General features: G+C 34.2%; 1 protein-coding gene across 1 annotated transcript; it reads right to left on the bottom strand.

Moving 5' to 3' along the window:
• Nucleotides 1-752: 752 nt before the first annotated feature.
• Nucleotides 753-1,703, bottom strand: LOC131639301 (uncharacterized). The gene has a single exon (XM_058909803.1). It carries the CDS (start codon nt 1,701-1,703, stop codon nt 753-755), a length of 951 nt encoding a protein of 316 aa, XP_058765786.1.
• Between the last annotated feature and the right edge of the window lie 13,629 nt (nt 1,704-15,332).

Below are 15,332 nucleotides of genomic sequence, written 5' to 3'. Positions count from 1 at the left end.
GTGCAGATATGGTTGAAAGATTCGATTCATGTAATCCATGAAAACTGTCGGAGCGTTAGTCACACCAAAAGGCATAACTAAAAACTCGTAATGACCATATCGAGTCATGAATGCAGTCTTAGGCACATCTGAGCTCTTTACCCGAATCAAATGATATCCCGACCTGAGATCAATCTTCGAGAACACACTGGCCCCTTTTAACTGATCTAGGAGGTCATCAATCCGCGGTAAGGGATATTTGTTCTTTATGGTAACTTTGTTCAGCTGACGGTAATCGATGCACAAGCGCATACTTCCGTCTTTCTTCTTTACCAAAAGGACAGGAGCTCCCCATGGAGAAACACTGGGCTGAATGAAGTGCTTAGCTAGAAGCTCTTCTAACTGGTTCTTCAGTTCTCTGAGTTCAATAGGAGACATCCTATAAGGAGTGATGGAAATTGGGGCAGTACCAGGAACAAGATCAATTGAGAACTCCGCTTCCCTTTCCGGAGGAAGAGAAGTGATTGTCCTCGGGAAACACATCAGGAAAATCACACACAACCAAAATCTCGGAAAATTCCACCCTTACAGAAGGTTCCTTTGGAAGGAACTAAAAGAAAATATTTTTCTTGAGAAAAGAGATAATTGACCGCGCTGATCGTACCTTCTATCAACTTGGTAATTGCATTATCGGAAGAAGTCTCTTCTGCAGGAATAAATATGGCCTTCTCCTTGCAACCAATATACACCGAATTAAGAGATAACCAATCCATTCAAAGAATGACATCGAGCCTCTTAAGGGGAAAGCAAATTAGATCAATCGGGAAGTCACGACCATTAAAAGATACCGAACAATCCTTACAGATTAGTCGAGCTTCCACAGTATTATCCGTTGCCGAAGAAATGACCATAGGTTCGGGTAATGAATTAACTTCCAAACCAAGTTGATAAACACACTCCGTAGAGATAAAAGAATGAGTATCTCCACAATCAAGTAAAACACGTAAAGGTTGGTTGTTAACATAACACGTACCCGCAATGAGATTGTTGTTCCCTTTGGCCTTTCTTGCATCTAAGGTATAAACACGACCTGTAGTCCTCTCTGGAATCTTCTCCTTTGGACACTGTGGAACTATGTGGCCCTTCTCGCCACATCCAAAACAAGTCACTGAAGCGTACTTGCACTCTCCGGTATGCTTCTTATTACATTTGTGACAATAAGGCGGTTGAGCTGATTGGTCACCATAACCCTGCTTCTTCTTTGGTGTAGGATTACGGGGCTTTAGATCCTGGACCGATCTTCCTTGCTCCCTAAAATTAGTCCTGTTCTGGTTCCTCTCTTCTTGAACCCTCTTCAAACTGTTTTCAGCAACATAGCATTGCCTCAAACATTCAGCATAATTGGTGAACTCTCTTTGGGACACGCTATGAGCAATGTGTGCCCTCAAACCCATCATGAACTGGTCAATCTTCCATAGTTCATCCGGAGCATAAATAGCTTGTCGGGAATAATCAGCCAAGTCTTCAAACTTCTCAACATATTCTGAAACAGACATGCTGCCATGCTTGAAATTCTGAAATTCTTGCTCCTTCTGAGTTCTTACACTGTTGGGAAAATACTTCTCCAAGAATGCTACCTTGAAATGTTGCCAATCCTTAGGAATCTCTTGTGCGGTGAAATAAGTAGATGCAGTGTTCCACCACCTAAGAGCCGGTCCCTTCATCTACTGTGTAGCAAAGATCACCTTTTCTTATTCAGTACACTGAATGGCCTGAAACACCCTTTCCATACCAGCTAACCAATCATGAGAAAATAAGGAATCAAGTCCACCAACAAAATCTGGAGGGTCCATCCTGAAGAAGGCACGGAATTCTGGTCTAGTTGTAGCTTGAGGAACGGGATTTGGAGCAGGAGGTTGTTGTCCATGCATACCTTGCATCATTTGCATCATCATCTGGTTCTGCTGCAGCATCTGTTGCATCATTTGTTGCCAAGGTACGCCTGTATCTCCAGTTTCTTTCTCGGGCTCCACATTCCTAGTTCTGGGTCTTCCGGGACCTCTGCGTTGTTCAGCCATCTCCCTATTTTTCCTACGCATGGAATCAAATTGATCAGGCTCAATGCCATAAATAAGACATAAGGAATCATGCTCACTATACACATATGAGGCAGAATTGTACCGCATTATGATGTGTCTTAGCAAAGCTGAAGATCGACCTGCTCTGATACCAACTGTAACACCCCACACATATATGTCTAGAATAATATGCATAAAGTATTAATTATGGTTCATAAACGACAAATACATAATATTCGCAGCGGAAAGATAATAGTACATCATAAGTACAATGGCCAAAATAATACACCGTAAGCTAGAACACCATCCAAAACATAAAACTAAGATGAGCACAAAACGGAACAAAAGATAAGCATCCAACATGCATCGCCAAAAGAACTAATCCATCTTGCACTTACCACTATCTTATCTCAAACCACCTGAAAAGATAGAATTGGAATGGGATGAGATTACTAAATCTTAGTGAGTCCGCCTATCCTAATAGTCCGCTCGGATCTAAAGGGAACATACACAAAAAACGAATCCACCATTGATTCGGGGTTAATCTCACTTCCGGTACAAATACGGAGAAAACAAGGTGACTTTCCCACCATTGGACTTGTCTTAATGAAACACAGATTTGTATAAACAAACAAGTATGCAAACCCGCATCCATATACGGGGAATCCAGAAGTGTAATAATACCTCAGCTAGATTATGGAATAAATGCACCTTCGATGATTTCACCCATGCCTAATGTCAAGGGACTTGTACAATAACACTGTAAGATGGTTAAACGGGTTCGCACAAGCCCACATGGCCGCGAGATGACCTTAGCCTAATTGGCGTCATTGTCCCATTAACCTTTTCACGCAAGTGAGTTACGCCGAGTACAAATCGCCACCTTGACGCATGAGCAAATCGGGCGAAAGCCTAACGTTAGTCTACGTGCACTAGAGGTGAGTTACTCATTATGTATTAGCCTATGTGGCCACATAACCCCACCATACCGAGCACGCAAGTGTGTTAACACCAAGTGAGTAAAATGCCCTACGACCCTCACAAGCACACTGCAACGGTAGCTCAGGTGCAAGTCATTTTGAACAATACACATGATCGGTCTATTCCATTGGACCACACAGCCCGGGAAGACTCATTGACCACAAATTCGAAGATACATCCCAACCTAGCCCCCGACCACTTCGACTCAAGCATACAGAATATGACATAACGTCAAAATCACACAATACAATCAATCCTGAATGTTTAACCGAAACAACAGGCATTAACAAGATATTCATATTTCATCACAGCATAGCATTCAGCATCAAATTACATGGATGGACAAAGAGTTGGTAAATAAGCATGCTTAGCATTATTCACCACACGCAACATATGTAAATGAACGGAAGGATGATAATACATGTCATAAAACTTCACCCGGATAACATACAGAAGCGTATTATTAGTCGGGGAGGAGCTCGGTTCCTAGTATGGTGCCAAACTGCACTCAGGGGAAGAAAAGATAAAATTCTGTACAGCATCGTCCGCTTAGCGGACTGCTAGCGGGCTTTCCAGTGGCGAGACTCAAATGTCCTTCCGCTTAGCGGCCCTACGTCCGCTTTGCGGGCTCGCGATTTTCTGGAAAGACAAACAGTATCCGCTAAGCAACCTTAGTCCGCTTAGCGAACCATCACAGATGCAGAAAAACGCAGAACTCGCCAGTTCTGCTATGGGGTACCTTAACTCCTTGAATCCACCTGCATGCACAAAATAAGGATGTATACAACCAGACCACAGCATAGGCAAGCATAATCTAACACCACAACATGTTATTAGCAAAGATTCATGCATTCCTTCTCAAATCCCTAAACCCCAAAAATTCCCAAATGGATCAAAACCCCATTTTCTATCTAATGGACTAGGCGTGGACAAAAAACTGAGGTCCGACCGAACCCGGTTCATCCGTTGAAAAAACCAACACTTCGGACGGTTAAGTTTGAGCTCACGTGTCTGCAAATGGTTTTATTCAGTTTGAAATGGATACTGTCGGTTGAAATCGGTTCAAAAAATTTCACCCATTTGAACCTGACACCGACCAAAGTTTACATTTATTTCTTCCAATAGGTTGCTTTATATGCTATTATTACTATATGTGTAGTTGACACATTTTAATAGAAATATTTTATAGGCATCCCATCAATTTAGTCTTGATACCCACGTGACTATCATCATTTTTTTATTTGTTTCAAATTTATTGTTTAACTTAATTACCTTATATTTTATCTTCTCACCTTCTCAAAGTTTCTCTTTTCTCTCTCTTTACATCAAACACAGTCCAACTTCCTTTATGTTTCTATATTATTTCTTTCAACAATTAACCACCATTAAAACATCTTCTCTTATTTTAGTTAATGAAATAAGAAGATAGATATTGAAAACAGCAGACAAACATCAAAAACAGACGAAATTTTGTTAAAGCACAACTTTATCTCTACAGATCTGAACAGAAGATGCATTCATTTACTTTCAACTTCATTTATGTAGATCTACATCTCATTCTCTGTTTGTTTGTGGGTGGTGTTTGAGTTTACTTGTTTTCTTCACCGCATTTTGTTTACTTCAGACCGAGCTACCCGAACCGCACAACCGTTGGAACCGAAAAACCGTACCCATACCAAACCGAAATTAAAACAGTCAAAATTGGGCCACCATTAAACACCCGTGGATTACAACAGATTGAATATTTGAGCCCGAACCCGTCCGGGCCCGACCGTTTGTCCAGCCCTTTAATGGACTCACCTTAGGTTGAAGAAGAAGCTGGAACAGAGATGGAAGTGTCGAAAATCTGAGCTTAGGGTTGATCTTGGTACATGCAAGCTTGAAGATGACAATGGCTTCACTCTTCTCCTCTTTCTATTCATGTTCTTTCTTCTCCTCCAACAATTCTGGTTTTGCAAGAGTAAAGAGAGTGAGGAACCACAAACCAAGTCCTACATCTAATTAAGTGGGAAATGTCTAAACTACCCTCCCATGTGACTAATTGGCTCAATTATCATAACAAGCCTATTAGTAAGAATGTGTATTATATTTATCCATCAATTATACTAAATCAATTTAGTAATAGTAATAGGACAATTATAACACTGGGTATTACAGTCAACATAATTACAAAAATATTTTTAAATCTTCAAGACATTTATCATCAAAATAAACTATTGAAAGCTTAATTCATTAAGCTCCTAATTTTTTAAAAACTCATACTGTAATATCCCATATTATAATCAAGCATGATTATGAAATACTAAGAAGATATTGTGGATTAATTATGCATTAAGAAAGATTAGTTGGAGTAGAAGGAAATTTGTTAGGAACTAACCAAGTGGCAATGGTGTAAATATGATTTAGTTAGAGGGTATCATGGACTTTAATCTTCACATGCATGGCATTAAGGAAGTTGGTAGAGGCTTACATTTGTAAATCAGAATTTATGTAAGTAAGAGAAGGAGTGTGAGCTAAAGGCATAGAAGAGAAAAGAAGAACTCATGCATCAAATTCCATTTTTCGTATTCCCATGGCAGCCTCCACTAAATTAGGTATAACTCTCTGCTCGTAACTCCGATCGTAACGGTTCTGGTCTCGTTGGAAAGCTAACAAAATTCTCTTCGATTTGGTATACTAATTCGCATTCATAGGTGTTGTATTGAAGGAGAAAATCGAGCTTGAAGTTGTGTCAGTCATGCTGAAAGTGTGAAGAGAGGGATTACGGGTTTGATCATGTTAGAGGTGAAGTTTTGGCATCAATGGAAGTCCAATGGCAGAAAGAGCATCCTATCAACCTCTATTAATTCAAGGTGAGTCCTTAGTTAGATACCTTGGGGAATTTGTATGCAAGGGTTTATGTTGGGAATTGGGGTTTGAGTGATAATCCATAATTGCATGTAATCAACTTGTTTAATTGATGAGTACATGTTGCATGTTGATGATTTTGAATGTGTTTATATGATGCAAATTCGTTGGGACCATTTTTTAGGATGCTGGGAATCAATTATAGGACATTGGGACTGGTTTAGAACTCTTAAAGTGCATAATTTTTGGGTTTGTCAGTCATGTAACCGGTTACATGATTGATGTAACCGGTTACATGTGTGAAAAAGGGTGAAAAATGCAGTTTTTAGGTCATGTAACCGGTTACATGATTCATGTAACCCGTTACATCACTGTTTGGGCAGATTTTCTAAAACTTCGAAAACTCATAACTTTTGCATTGTAAGTCCATTTCACACAAATTTTATATCGTTGGAAAGCTAGTAACACGTACTATCTAATGAAATAGGTCCCCAAACTAGAATGTTTGATTTAATAATATTGGAGCCCCACTTAGTGAATCACTGAATTAGTATAAGAACTTATGTCTTCACAATTGATTAACAATTCTTATGTTATGCATGGCATAGATTATCTGTTGCTTATTATGAATGTGATATCCATAATTGAGAATGTTATGCCATTATGTATTATACATGAAAATCTGTTGACACCGTCGTTTCGCTTAAACGATCGGGATTGCTTGTATTGTGTGATTGACGCTTGTTATGCGAGTGGTATGCTAGAATCGAAGTGGGCCACTACTAGGTGGTAAGGCACCATTGTATATGGACTAGTTTCCAATTTACCATTGCGATGTGCTCGTGAGAGTCTATGGGTTGTGTCTCACTTGCAGAACACATCGGCGTTCTTGGTATGACAAACACACCTGAGCTACCATTGCAGTGTGCTTGTGAGAGTCTTTAGGGCGTGTCTCACTTGCAGAACACACTTGGCGTGATTGGTATGGTGGAGTAGTGATACCACCTAGGCGATATCACCTGGATACTCACCTCTAGTGGTGCCACGTAGGCTACACCACTAGGCTCCTAACCGGATGGGCTTGTACAGTCAATTAGGCGTATTCGCACTTGCGGAAACGATAATGCGTATGGATGATGACGGGGCCGTGACGCCGTGTAGGCAATGTCACCGCTGTAACTAGTCACGGATAGGATTCCATGTACGATATTTCCGCTTCATCTAGCGATGGTCTTGTGCGAGTCTTCTTGACGACAGGTACTTGGTGACTCACCGAGGGTGTGTGTGCAGCCTAAGTAGTTTGGTTGTTACAACTTCAGGATTCCCCGTACAAGGGTATGGGTCTGCATACGTGTTTGTTGTACTATTTGTGTACTTGTGATATGATGACTCCTATGGTGGACGATTCATGTGTTTGCTCCATACTTTTACCGGATGTGAGGATAAACCCCGAATCAATGGTGGATTCGGTTTTGTTGATGCATGTACCCTGTAGAACCGAGTGGACCCATAGGATAGGAGGACTCACTGAGATTTAGTAATCTCACCCCAATCAACTTATATTTTTTCAGGTGCAGTTTAGTAGCGTTTGGTCAGTAGCAGGCAGGGCCAGCCCAATCAGTTACGGGGCCCTGTTATAATTTAAAAAATGGCCTAAATTTAAAAGAAAATACAATTTTAATAATTAAAAATAAAGCAAAAAAAATTATATATTAATCAAATGAAGTAAAGAAAATTAAAAATTAGTAATTAAGAGAATCGTAAGTAATGAAAGAATTAAAAAACTAAACAAATTGGCATTTTTTTTTATTGGAATTAGAAATTAATTAAAAAAACTAAACAAAATATGTTTTAACATCTATCCATATATATTTTCACTAGTCTATGACTATGACTATTCTTCATATGGAAATATAATTATTATGAATGGAACAATTTGACACATTAGAGATTTGAAGAATTAGAAACTTACTAGTACTAACTCAGCCACACACAGAGTAAACTGGAAACATATTTTTATTTTTTTCAGTCACTTTCATTCCCCATCAATTCAAAAATCAAACAATACACAATAATTTATTAAAAATACAAAACACTAACAAACAATTAACAAGAACATAATACAAGTCTACATTCTAGAAAATTTAAAAAAACACATACTAATTTCAATTTTAACAAACAAGAACAAGATTCAAAAAACTCGTATGCTAATTTCAATTTCAACAAACTAGAACAGCAGTAGATTATTGAATTTTTTCTGCTAAATAAAAGAAAAATATAGAAATAAACTTACTATTGAGTCACAACTACACACCATCACTGATTCGCCGTCTTCGTTTGAACTTGTCGCCGTCGACATTTTCGTAAACTTATGGAGTTATGGTTTTGACGGCGCGGCGAAAATAATAACATTTTGTTTTCGTTGTTGATAGAGGGAAAAAGCTTCTTTTTTTATGGGGAAAATAGAGTTTGGCGGTTTTGATTTTGTTTTTAACACAGTTACTGTAGCAAGCAGGGAACAAAGAAAGGAGAAGAACAGTTCAGCTTTTGTTTTTTTACGTTTTGCATTCTTTTTATAATATCTTTTTCATTTTCTATATAATAATCTTAAAAAAAATATTGGGCCCCCACAAAAATGAGGCCCAGCGCTGCAGCGCTTCTCGCACCTGTAAAGGGCCGGCACTGGTAGCAGGTTCGCACTGAAGACTTGGAAGTGGTGATGGCTCGGAGACCTCGTCAGATCACATCTTCCGCTGTGCAGATCCATTGAAGACACATGTTTTGTTATTCCTAGTAGAATTTCAGGTTGTACTCAATATGGATCTTTCTATAACTATAGTTTTTGTATGTACTCAATATCAATTTTAACGTTTCAAGCATAATATACTAGTCAGTTATGTATGGGGTGATATACATACATAGAGTTATTATCATTATATTTATCATCAATATAGGCAATGTTAAACATATATAAATATTTTAATGGAATTATTTAAAATAATAATATTTACATTAGATTTAAATAAAATTTTAGTCAACATTTGATTAAGGTAAAATATTTTAAATAATTCCAAAGATATATATATATATATATATATATATATATATATATATATATATATATATATATATATATATATATATATATATATATATATATATATATATATATATATATATTATAAACAAGGATTCAAGGTGTATGATTTCTTTTAAATATGGAGCGTATAATAGTACAAAATAAGAATGAAATAATTTGAGTTCTTACCTAAACCAGCTATTTATTTTCTATTTTATTATGTTTTTATACATCAAGATATCCATTAATTTCTTTAAAATCTATAAAGTGTATTGAAATCTTGAAAATATAAATTATAATTCTTTGATAAAAAATGACAAATTTTCATTCATATATAGTAAAAAGCAAGATAAATTTTTAAACTACAAAATTAAATATGTTTAAAATGCCTAATCGTTTGATGAAAGACATTTCTTACAGTACTAATAGTTTTTAAATTCAATCATATTAATTAAACTTTTAAGTTACATTTTTTTAATTACTCAAAAATTTAATTGAAATACATTGAAAAGGTAAAGATATTTTAAATTGTCAGTATATCACAATCGTTCATAATTTAAAAATACTTAATTTTTTATTTTAAATTTTTTGTTACTAATAGAAGTGAATGGTTATGATATAATAATAATAATAATGTAAATTTTTTTACACTGAGAGTGCATAACAATTAAACTCATTACTTAATGATATTATTGATTCCTTATTTTAATAATACAACCAAGTATCGCAAAAGTATTAGTCTAACTGCTTATAACAACAACATTTTTTTCCAATAGCTATTTCAAGACACGTTCCACCTTATTTAAATCCAACATTCTTACAGTCTTGAATGCAATTTGGACTACAATTCTCAAAACAACATGAACCTGGCGCCCCCAATAAAGCAGGATGCTTTGTCAAGCTCAGTTGTTGGATTCTTCAAACCAGTAACCAATCCTGAATCAAAATAATATATATTCATAATGATAAAAAAATGTAAAATTCTAATTATGATAATTACGTTCAACTTAATAATATTGATTTTCTCCATTCTGTCTATTACGCTATGATTTGCAAACAACATAATCGCTATTCAATCGATAAAATATTCCCTTTATTGTTGAATATGTACTATATCATTATTAATATAACAATGCGTAATAAGTTTTCGATTAATATTATAGTAAATTGTTTATGAAATATACAACTCTGGGATATTAAAGAAAAATCCGTCTCCTTACCTGAAACTAATACCAAAACAATGCTTGAAACTCTTAAAAGATAATATTGATAGTTGTTAAAAGCCATTGTTGTTGAATTTAACCTTATATTCTGTATAGCGTAATATCCCTTCTATTATATAGACTTGAAAAGTATATTTGTAACACCCCGTACATATATGTCTAGAATAATATGCGGTAATGTTATTTATGATACAAGAAACATACAAACTAGGTGAAAGACAAGAATTGAAAAGACAGAATACAACATAAATCTTAATTATAGAGTATCCAAGAAGCTTGTCTCCATCATTGCACAACGGAAAGGTAACTTCTACAAAGGTCTTCCTGCCTTCTGGACATCTACAACTTCGAAACCGATCATCTAGCAACTCTAACACTTATAACCTGTTCCTGAAAAATAATAATTGGAATGGGGTGAGATTACTAAATCTCAGTGAGTTCCCCTATCTTACAGGTTCACTCGGTTCTATAGGGTGCATGCATCATAAACGGATTCACCTAGAATCCGGGGTTATGCCTCACGTTTAGGTGCAAATACAAACAAGGGTATCACCACAATTGGAAGTCCCTTAACTATCCAATGAGGCGTTCAATAAAACAACAATTCACAATATGAAAACTCACATCCTTATGTGAGGAATCAAGGAGTTATACCCATCTGACTAGGCTACCTCTGCCACGTACCCTCGGTGAGTATCCAAGTACATATATGTCGAAAGACTTGCACAAGCACACCGCACGATAAATTCGGGTCATTCCTATATGGAATTCCACCCGAGATGAGTTAAGTTGTACCATTTCCTACGTGGCATTTACAACCTCATCACCAAGCACGCCAGTGAGTTACCAAGTGGGAAACGCCATTAAAGACCCCAGTCTTGCTTCCACTGCAATGGTATTCATCCTCTGTATGCAGGTGAGTAAACAGGTGCAATATGTCCTTTTCAACGTACAAGTCCACCGGGCGAAAGCCTAGTAACATTGTCTAATTGTGTTACTAGAGGCAAGTAATTCAGTGATTGCCTACGTGGCATCACTCACTTACCATACTAATCACGCAGGTGAGTTACCAAGTGGGAAACGCCATTAAAGACCCTCACTTGCTTCCACCGCAATAGTAGCTCAGGTAACGCAAAATATACGGATATAGACACGTATATACAACATGCATAAAAGCCATATCATCCATGGTATATAATACATATCACAAATGCCACACGGGCTACCAATGGGCATCCACATAGTGGGTAAACAAGATTTACTATCCTAGTAGTACGGTTATACTCCGATTCACGTATATTCAACCAAGGCAAGTTCACAAAAATCAATCATCCGAACGTCCAACCGGAACGACGGGAAAACAATTTACATTGTATTATATGAACATAATATTAGACAAAATCCATCGTATAAATATCATGTCATTTGTACATACTCGTCACATGCGAGTTAAATATGTTCCAATCATGGAATATGTTAAACATAATCAGACCATATAATTATTTAGAACGTACATGGACACACATTAGTCTCATAACAAAGAGGCTTCCGATTCCCGACATGGAACGGAACCGCACTCACGGAATTAAACATACATTTCTTAATTCTATTAATGTTAATCCAACATCATGTAACTAAAAGTCCATTTGCCATAACTTTTAAATCAATTAAAAGCATTATATCTAAGCACATTCATAAATATCATTAAAAGACCTTTCCAACGCTTCCGACCGGGCTTCGTTTCGAGTTGTAGAACTCAAGTTATGGTCGAAAAAATAAAGGAATAATTTTCTGTCAGGTGCAATCGATTTGCACCAGTGTGCAATCGATTGCTCGCTGAACCAGAAGCGCAGAATGTCAATTTTTCACAGTGCAATCGATTGCTTGACCCCTACAATTGCTTACTGAACCAGAAGCAAAAATCACATTTTCTTGCTTAAAACCAATTCCAATAGTGTTCTAACTCATCCTTAGATTACCCAACAACCCAAATACGAATTCCATCATACTTCAACATTCCATAACATACAATTGCATCAAAGGAACAAGTATATGACTGATTAAATTAACATGCAATTGATCATTCTCACTCTAACCCCAATATCATGCAATTTCACAAAACCCCAAATTCTACCCAAGCTCTAACTATGGAACTCACCTCAAAATCTGAACTTGATGAAGAGAATGATGATTCTGAGTTGTTCATTGAGAATGGAGATGATGATGATCACCAAACCAAGCTTGATTCTTTGTTCTTCTTCTAAAAGCACCAAAGCTCCACACACACATGCAAGAGGTGGATGAGCTTGTTCTTCCTTCCCCATTCTTCTCTTGTTCTCACGTGCTCCACCCTTTCCTTTCCAACAAAAATCTGATTTGGAACAATTGGTAAATGAGAGTTATATCCAAACAGCCCTTAAGTCCTCATTAAAATGTGAAACTACAAAAATGCCCTCCAACCAAGCAATAATCACAAGTTTGCCATTTGGTTCCTTTCCAACCAATTCCATTTGATTCTTCTAATCCATCAATTTTCTTTAATCCTTCATAGAGTATAAATATACATGCTTAGACAATATGGAATATTACAATATTTTTTGAATAAATTTATCTTGTAAATTTAATAAATATTGATGTCCGTCACTAAAAGATAATTAAATATCCATTTATTTTATCTGTGGATATCTATTAAACCATCAAACACGTACATGTGACAGTTTTTTTCGCGCATACGCATAGCTATGGATTTTTTTGTCATCCTTGCAATAATTGAACTCTACACAATTAGTTTACATCCATTTTTCTCAACTAACACATACTAACAATTTTTTTATAGATATTATGTTGTGTTATTTTCATATTATTAGTATTTTATAAGTGGTTGTAATTTATATTGTTAATATTTTATAAGTTGATGCTATATTTTTTTATTATGTTCTTTTTATTAATATTTTCAACTGAATTGTTATTCGCTACATTTTTATTAATATTTACGATAATTAAGAAAAACCAATATTTGATTCTTGACATTCATTTTTATTCAGTCTCATATATAAAAGTTAACTTAAAAGGAAATACGAGGGGATATGCAATACTTCGTGTTTTAAATTTTAGTTCAGAACAATAAAGTCAAAATCTCCATTTTATTTATAAGGAAGCAATACTTGTTTGAAATATGTGCAATATTTTAATTGTATTTTAGGGAATTTTAAGTTATTTTTAATCATTTTCCCAAAAAAAAGTTAATTTTACTCAATAATCACCATTGTTATTGTTTTTACTTAACTTGGTAAAATTTATAAACAAAGATTTTAGGTGTACAATTTCTTTAAAATATGGAGTGTATGATAAGTATAAAATGAGAATGAAATAATTTAAGTCCTCACCTAAACCAGCTATTTATTTTCTATTTTATTTTCTTTTTTACATTAAGATATCTATTTAATTCTTTAAAATTTATAACTTCTATTGAAGTCTTAAAAATATGGTTTATGATTCTTTGATTCAAACTAAAAAACTTAATTTTTAAAAAATTTTAAAAAAAATTGAAAAGTCAGATATAGAATTATTATCATTATATTCAAACAAAAAGCTTTCAAAATCTTCAAGAAATTCGTCCTCAAAATAAACTATTTAAATCTTAATTCATTAAGCTCCTAATTTAAAAAAAAAACTCAAATATAGAATTATTATCATTATATTTATCATCAATATAGGCAATGTTAAACATATATAAATATTTTTAATGGAGTTATAATTTAAATAATAATATTACATTTGATTAATGTAAAATAGTTTTAATCAATTCCAAAGAAATATATATATATATATATATATATATATATATATATATATATATATATATATATATATATGTATATATATATATGTATATATATATATGTATATATATATATATATATATATATATATATATATATATATACATATATATATATATATATATATATATATATATATACATATATATATATATACATTTATTTGACTAATTATTATAAACAAAGATTCAAGGTGTACGATTTCTTTTAAATATGGAGTGGATGATAAGTACAAAATGAGAATGAAATAATTTGAGTTCTTACCTAAATCAGCTATTTATTTTCTATTTTATTGTTTTTTATACATCAAAATATCTATTAAATTCTTTAAAATCTATAAAGTATATTGAAATCTTAAAAATATGGATTATAATTCTTTGATTCAAACTAAAAAACCAAAATTTAAACAATATTTAAAAAAATTAGAAAAGTCAACATAATTACAAAAATATTTTTAAGACTTCAAGACATTTGTCATCAAAATAAACTATTGAAAGCTTAATTCATTAAGCTCCTAATTTTTTAAAAACTCATTCATAGAATTATTATCATTATGTTTATCATCAATACAGGCAATGTCAAACATATATAAATATTTTAATGGAAGTATTTAAAATAATAATATTCACATTAGATTTAAAAAAATTTAGTCAACATTTGATTAAGGTAAAATATTTTAAATAATTCCAAATATATATATATATATATATATATATATATATATATATATATATATATATATATATATATATATATATATATATATATATATATATATATATATATATATATATATATATATATATATATATATTTGACTAAATATTATAAACAACGATTCAAGGTGTACGATTTCTTTTTAATATGGAGCGTATAATAGTACAAAATGAGAATGAAATAATTTGAGTTCTCACCTAAACTAGCTATTTATCTTCCACCTCTTCATGGGAAAGAATCCTGTTCCTACATTGTTGGCCGATACTTATTATGTCGTTCATTCCCGATATGAGAAAAGTGGTGGTGCCATCACTTGTTGCCTTCAGTTGTTGTTCATCTGGTTCCTCTCTTTGTTGCCCAACAAAGGACCTTTTGTGAAGACAAGGGATACGCTCAAGTGGACACACAGGATTATGTCACTTACTTCTTATGATATTCAGTGGCAAAGGTACCGAATTAATGTTTCCGAGGTGATAGTTGGGTGCGGTGAGTTCGACAATGTTCCTTTGGTTGGCACTAGAGGTTGCATCAATTACAATCCCGTGGTATCCTTGCGTCAGTTGAGGTATACTTTGAAGGACAAGCC

This window comes from Vicia villosa, unplaced genomic scaffold, assembly GCF_029867415.1.
Source record: "Vicia villosa cultivar HV-30 ecotype Madison, WI unplaced genomic scaffold, Vvil1.0 ctg.002581F_1_1, whole genome shotgun sequence".
Classification (NCBI taxonomy): domain Eukaryota; kingdom Viridiplantae; phylum Streptophyta; class Magnoliopsida; order Fabales; family Fabaceae; genus Vicia; species Vicia villosa.
The sequence above is the reverse complement of the archived record's forward strand: the minus strand, read 5'-3'. Positions and strand labels throughout refer to the sequence as shown.

What these genes read in the sequence shown, in the direction of transcription:
- LOC131639301 (XM_058909803.1), bottom strand. Translation starts at nt 1,703, where the DNA reads ATGAAGGGACCGGCTCTTAGGTGGTGGAACACTGCATCTACTTATTTC.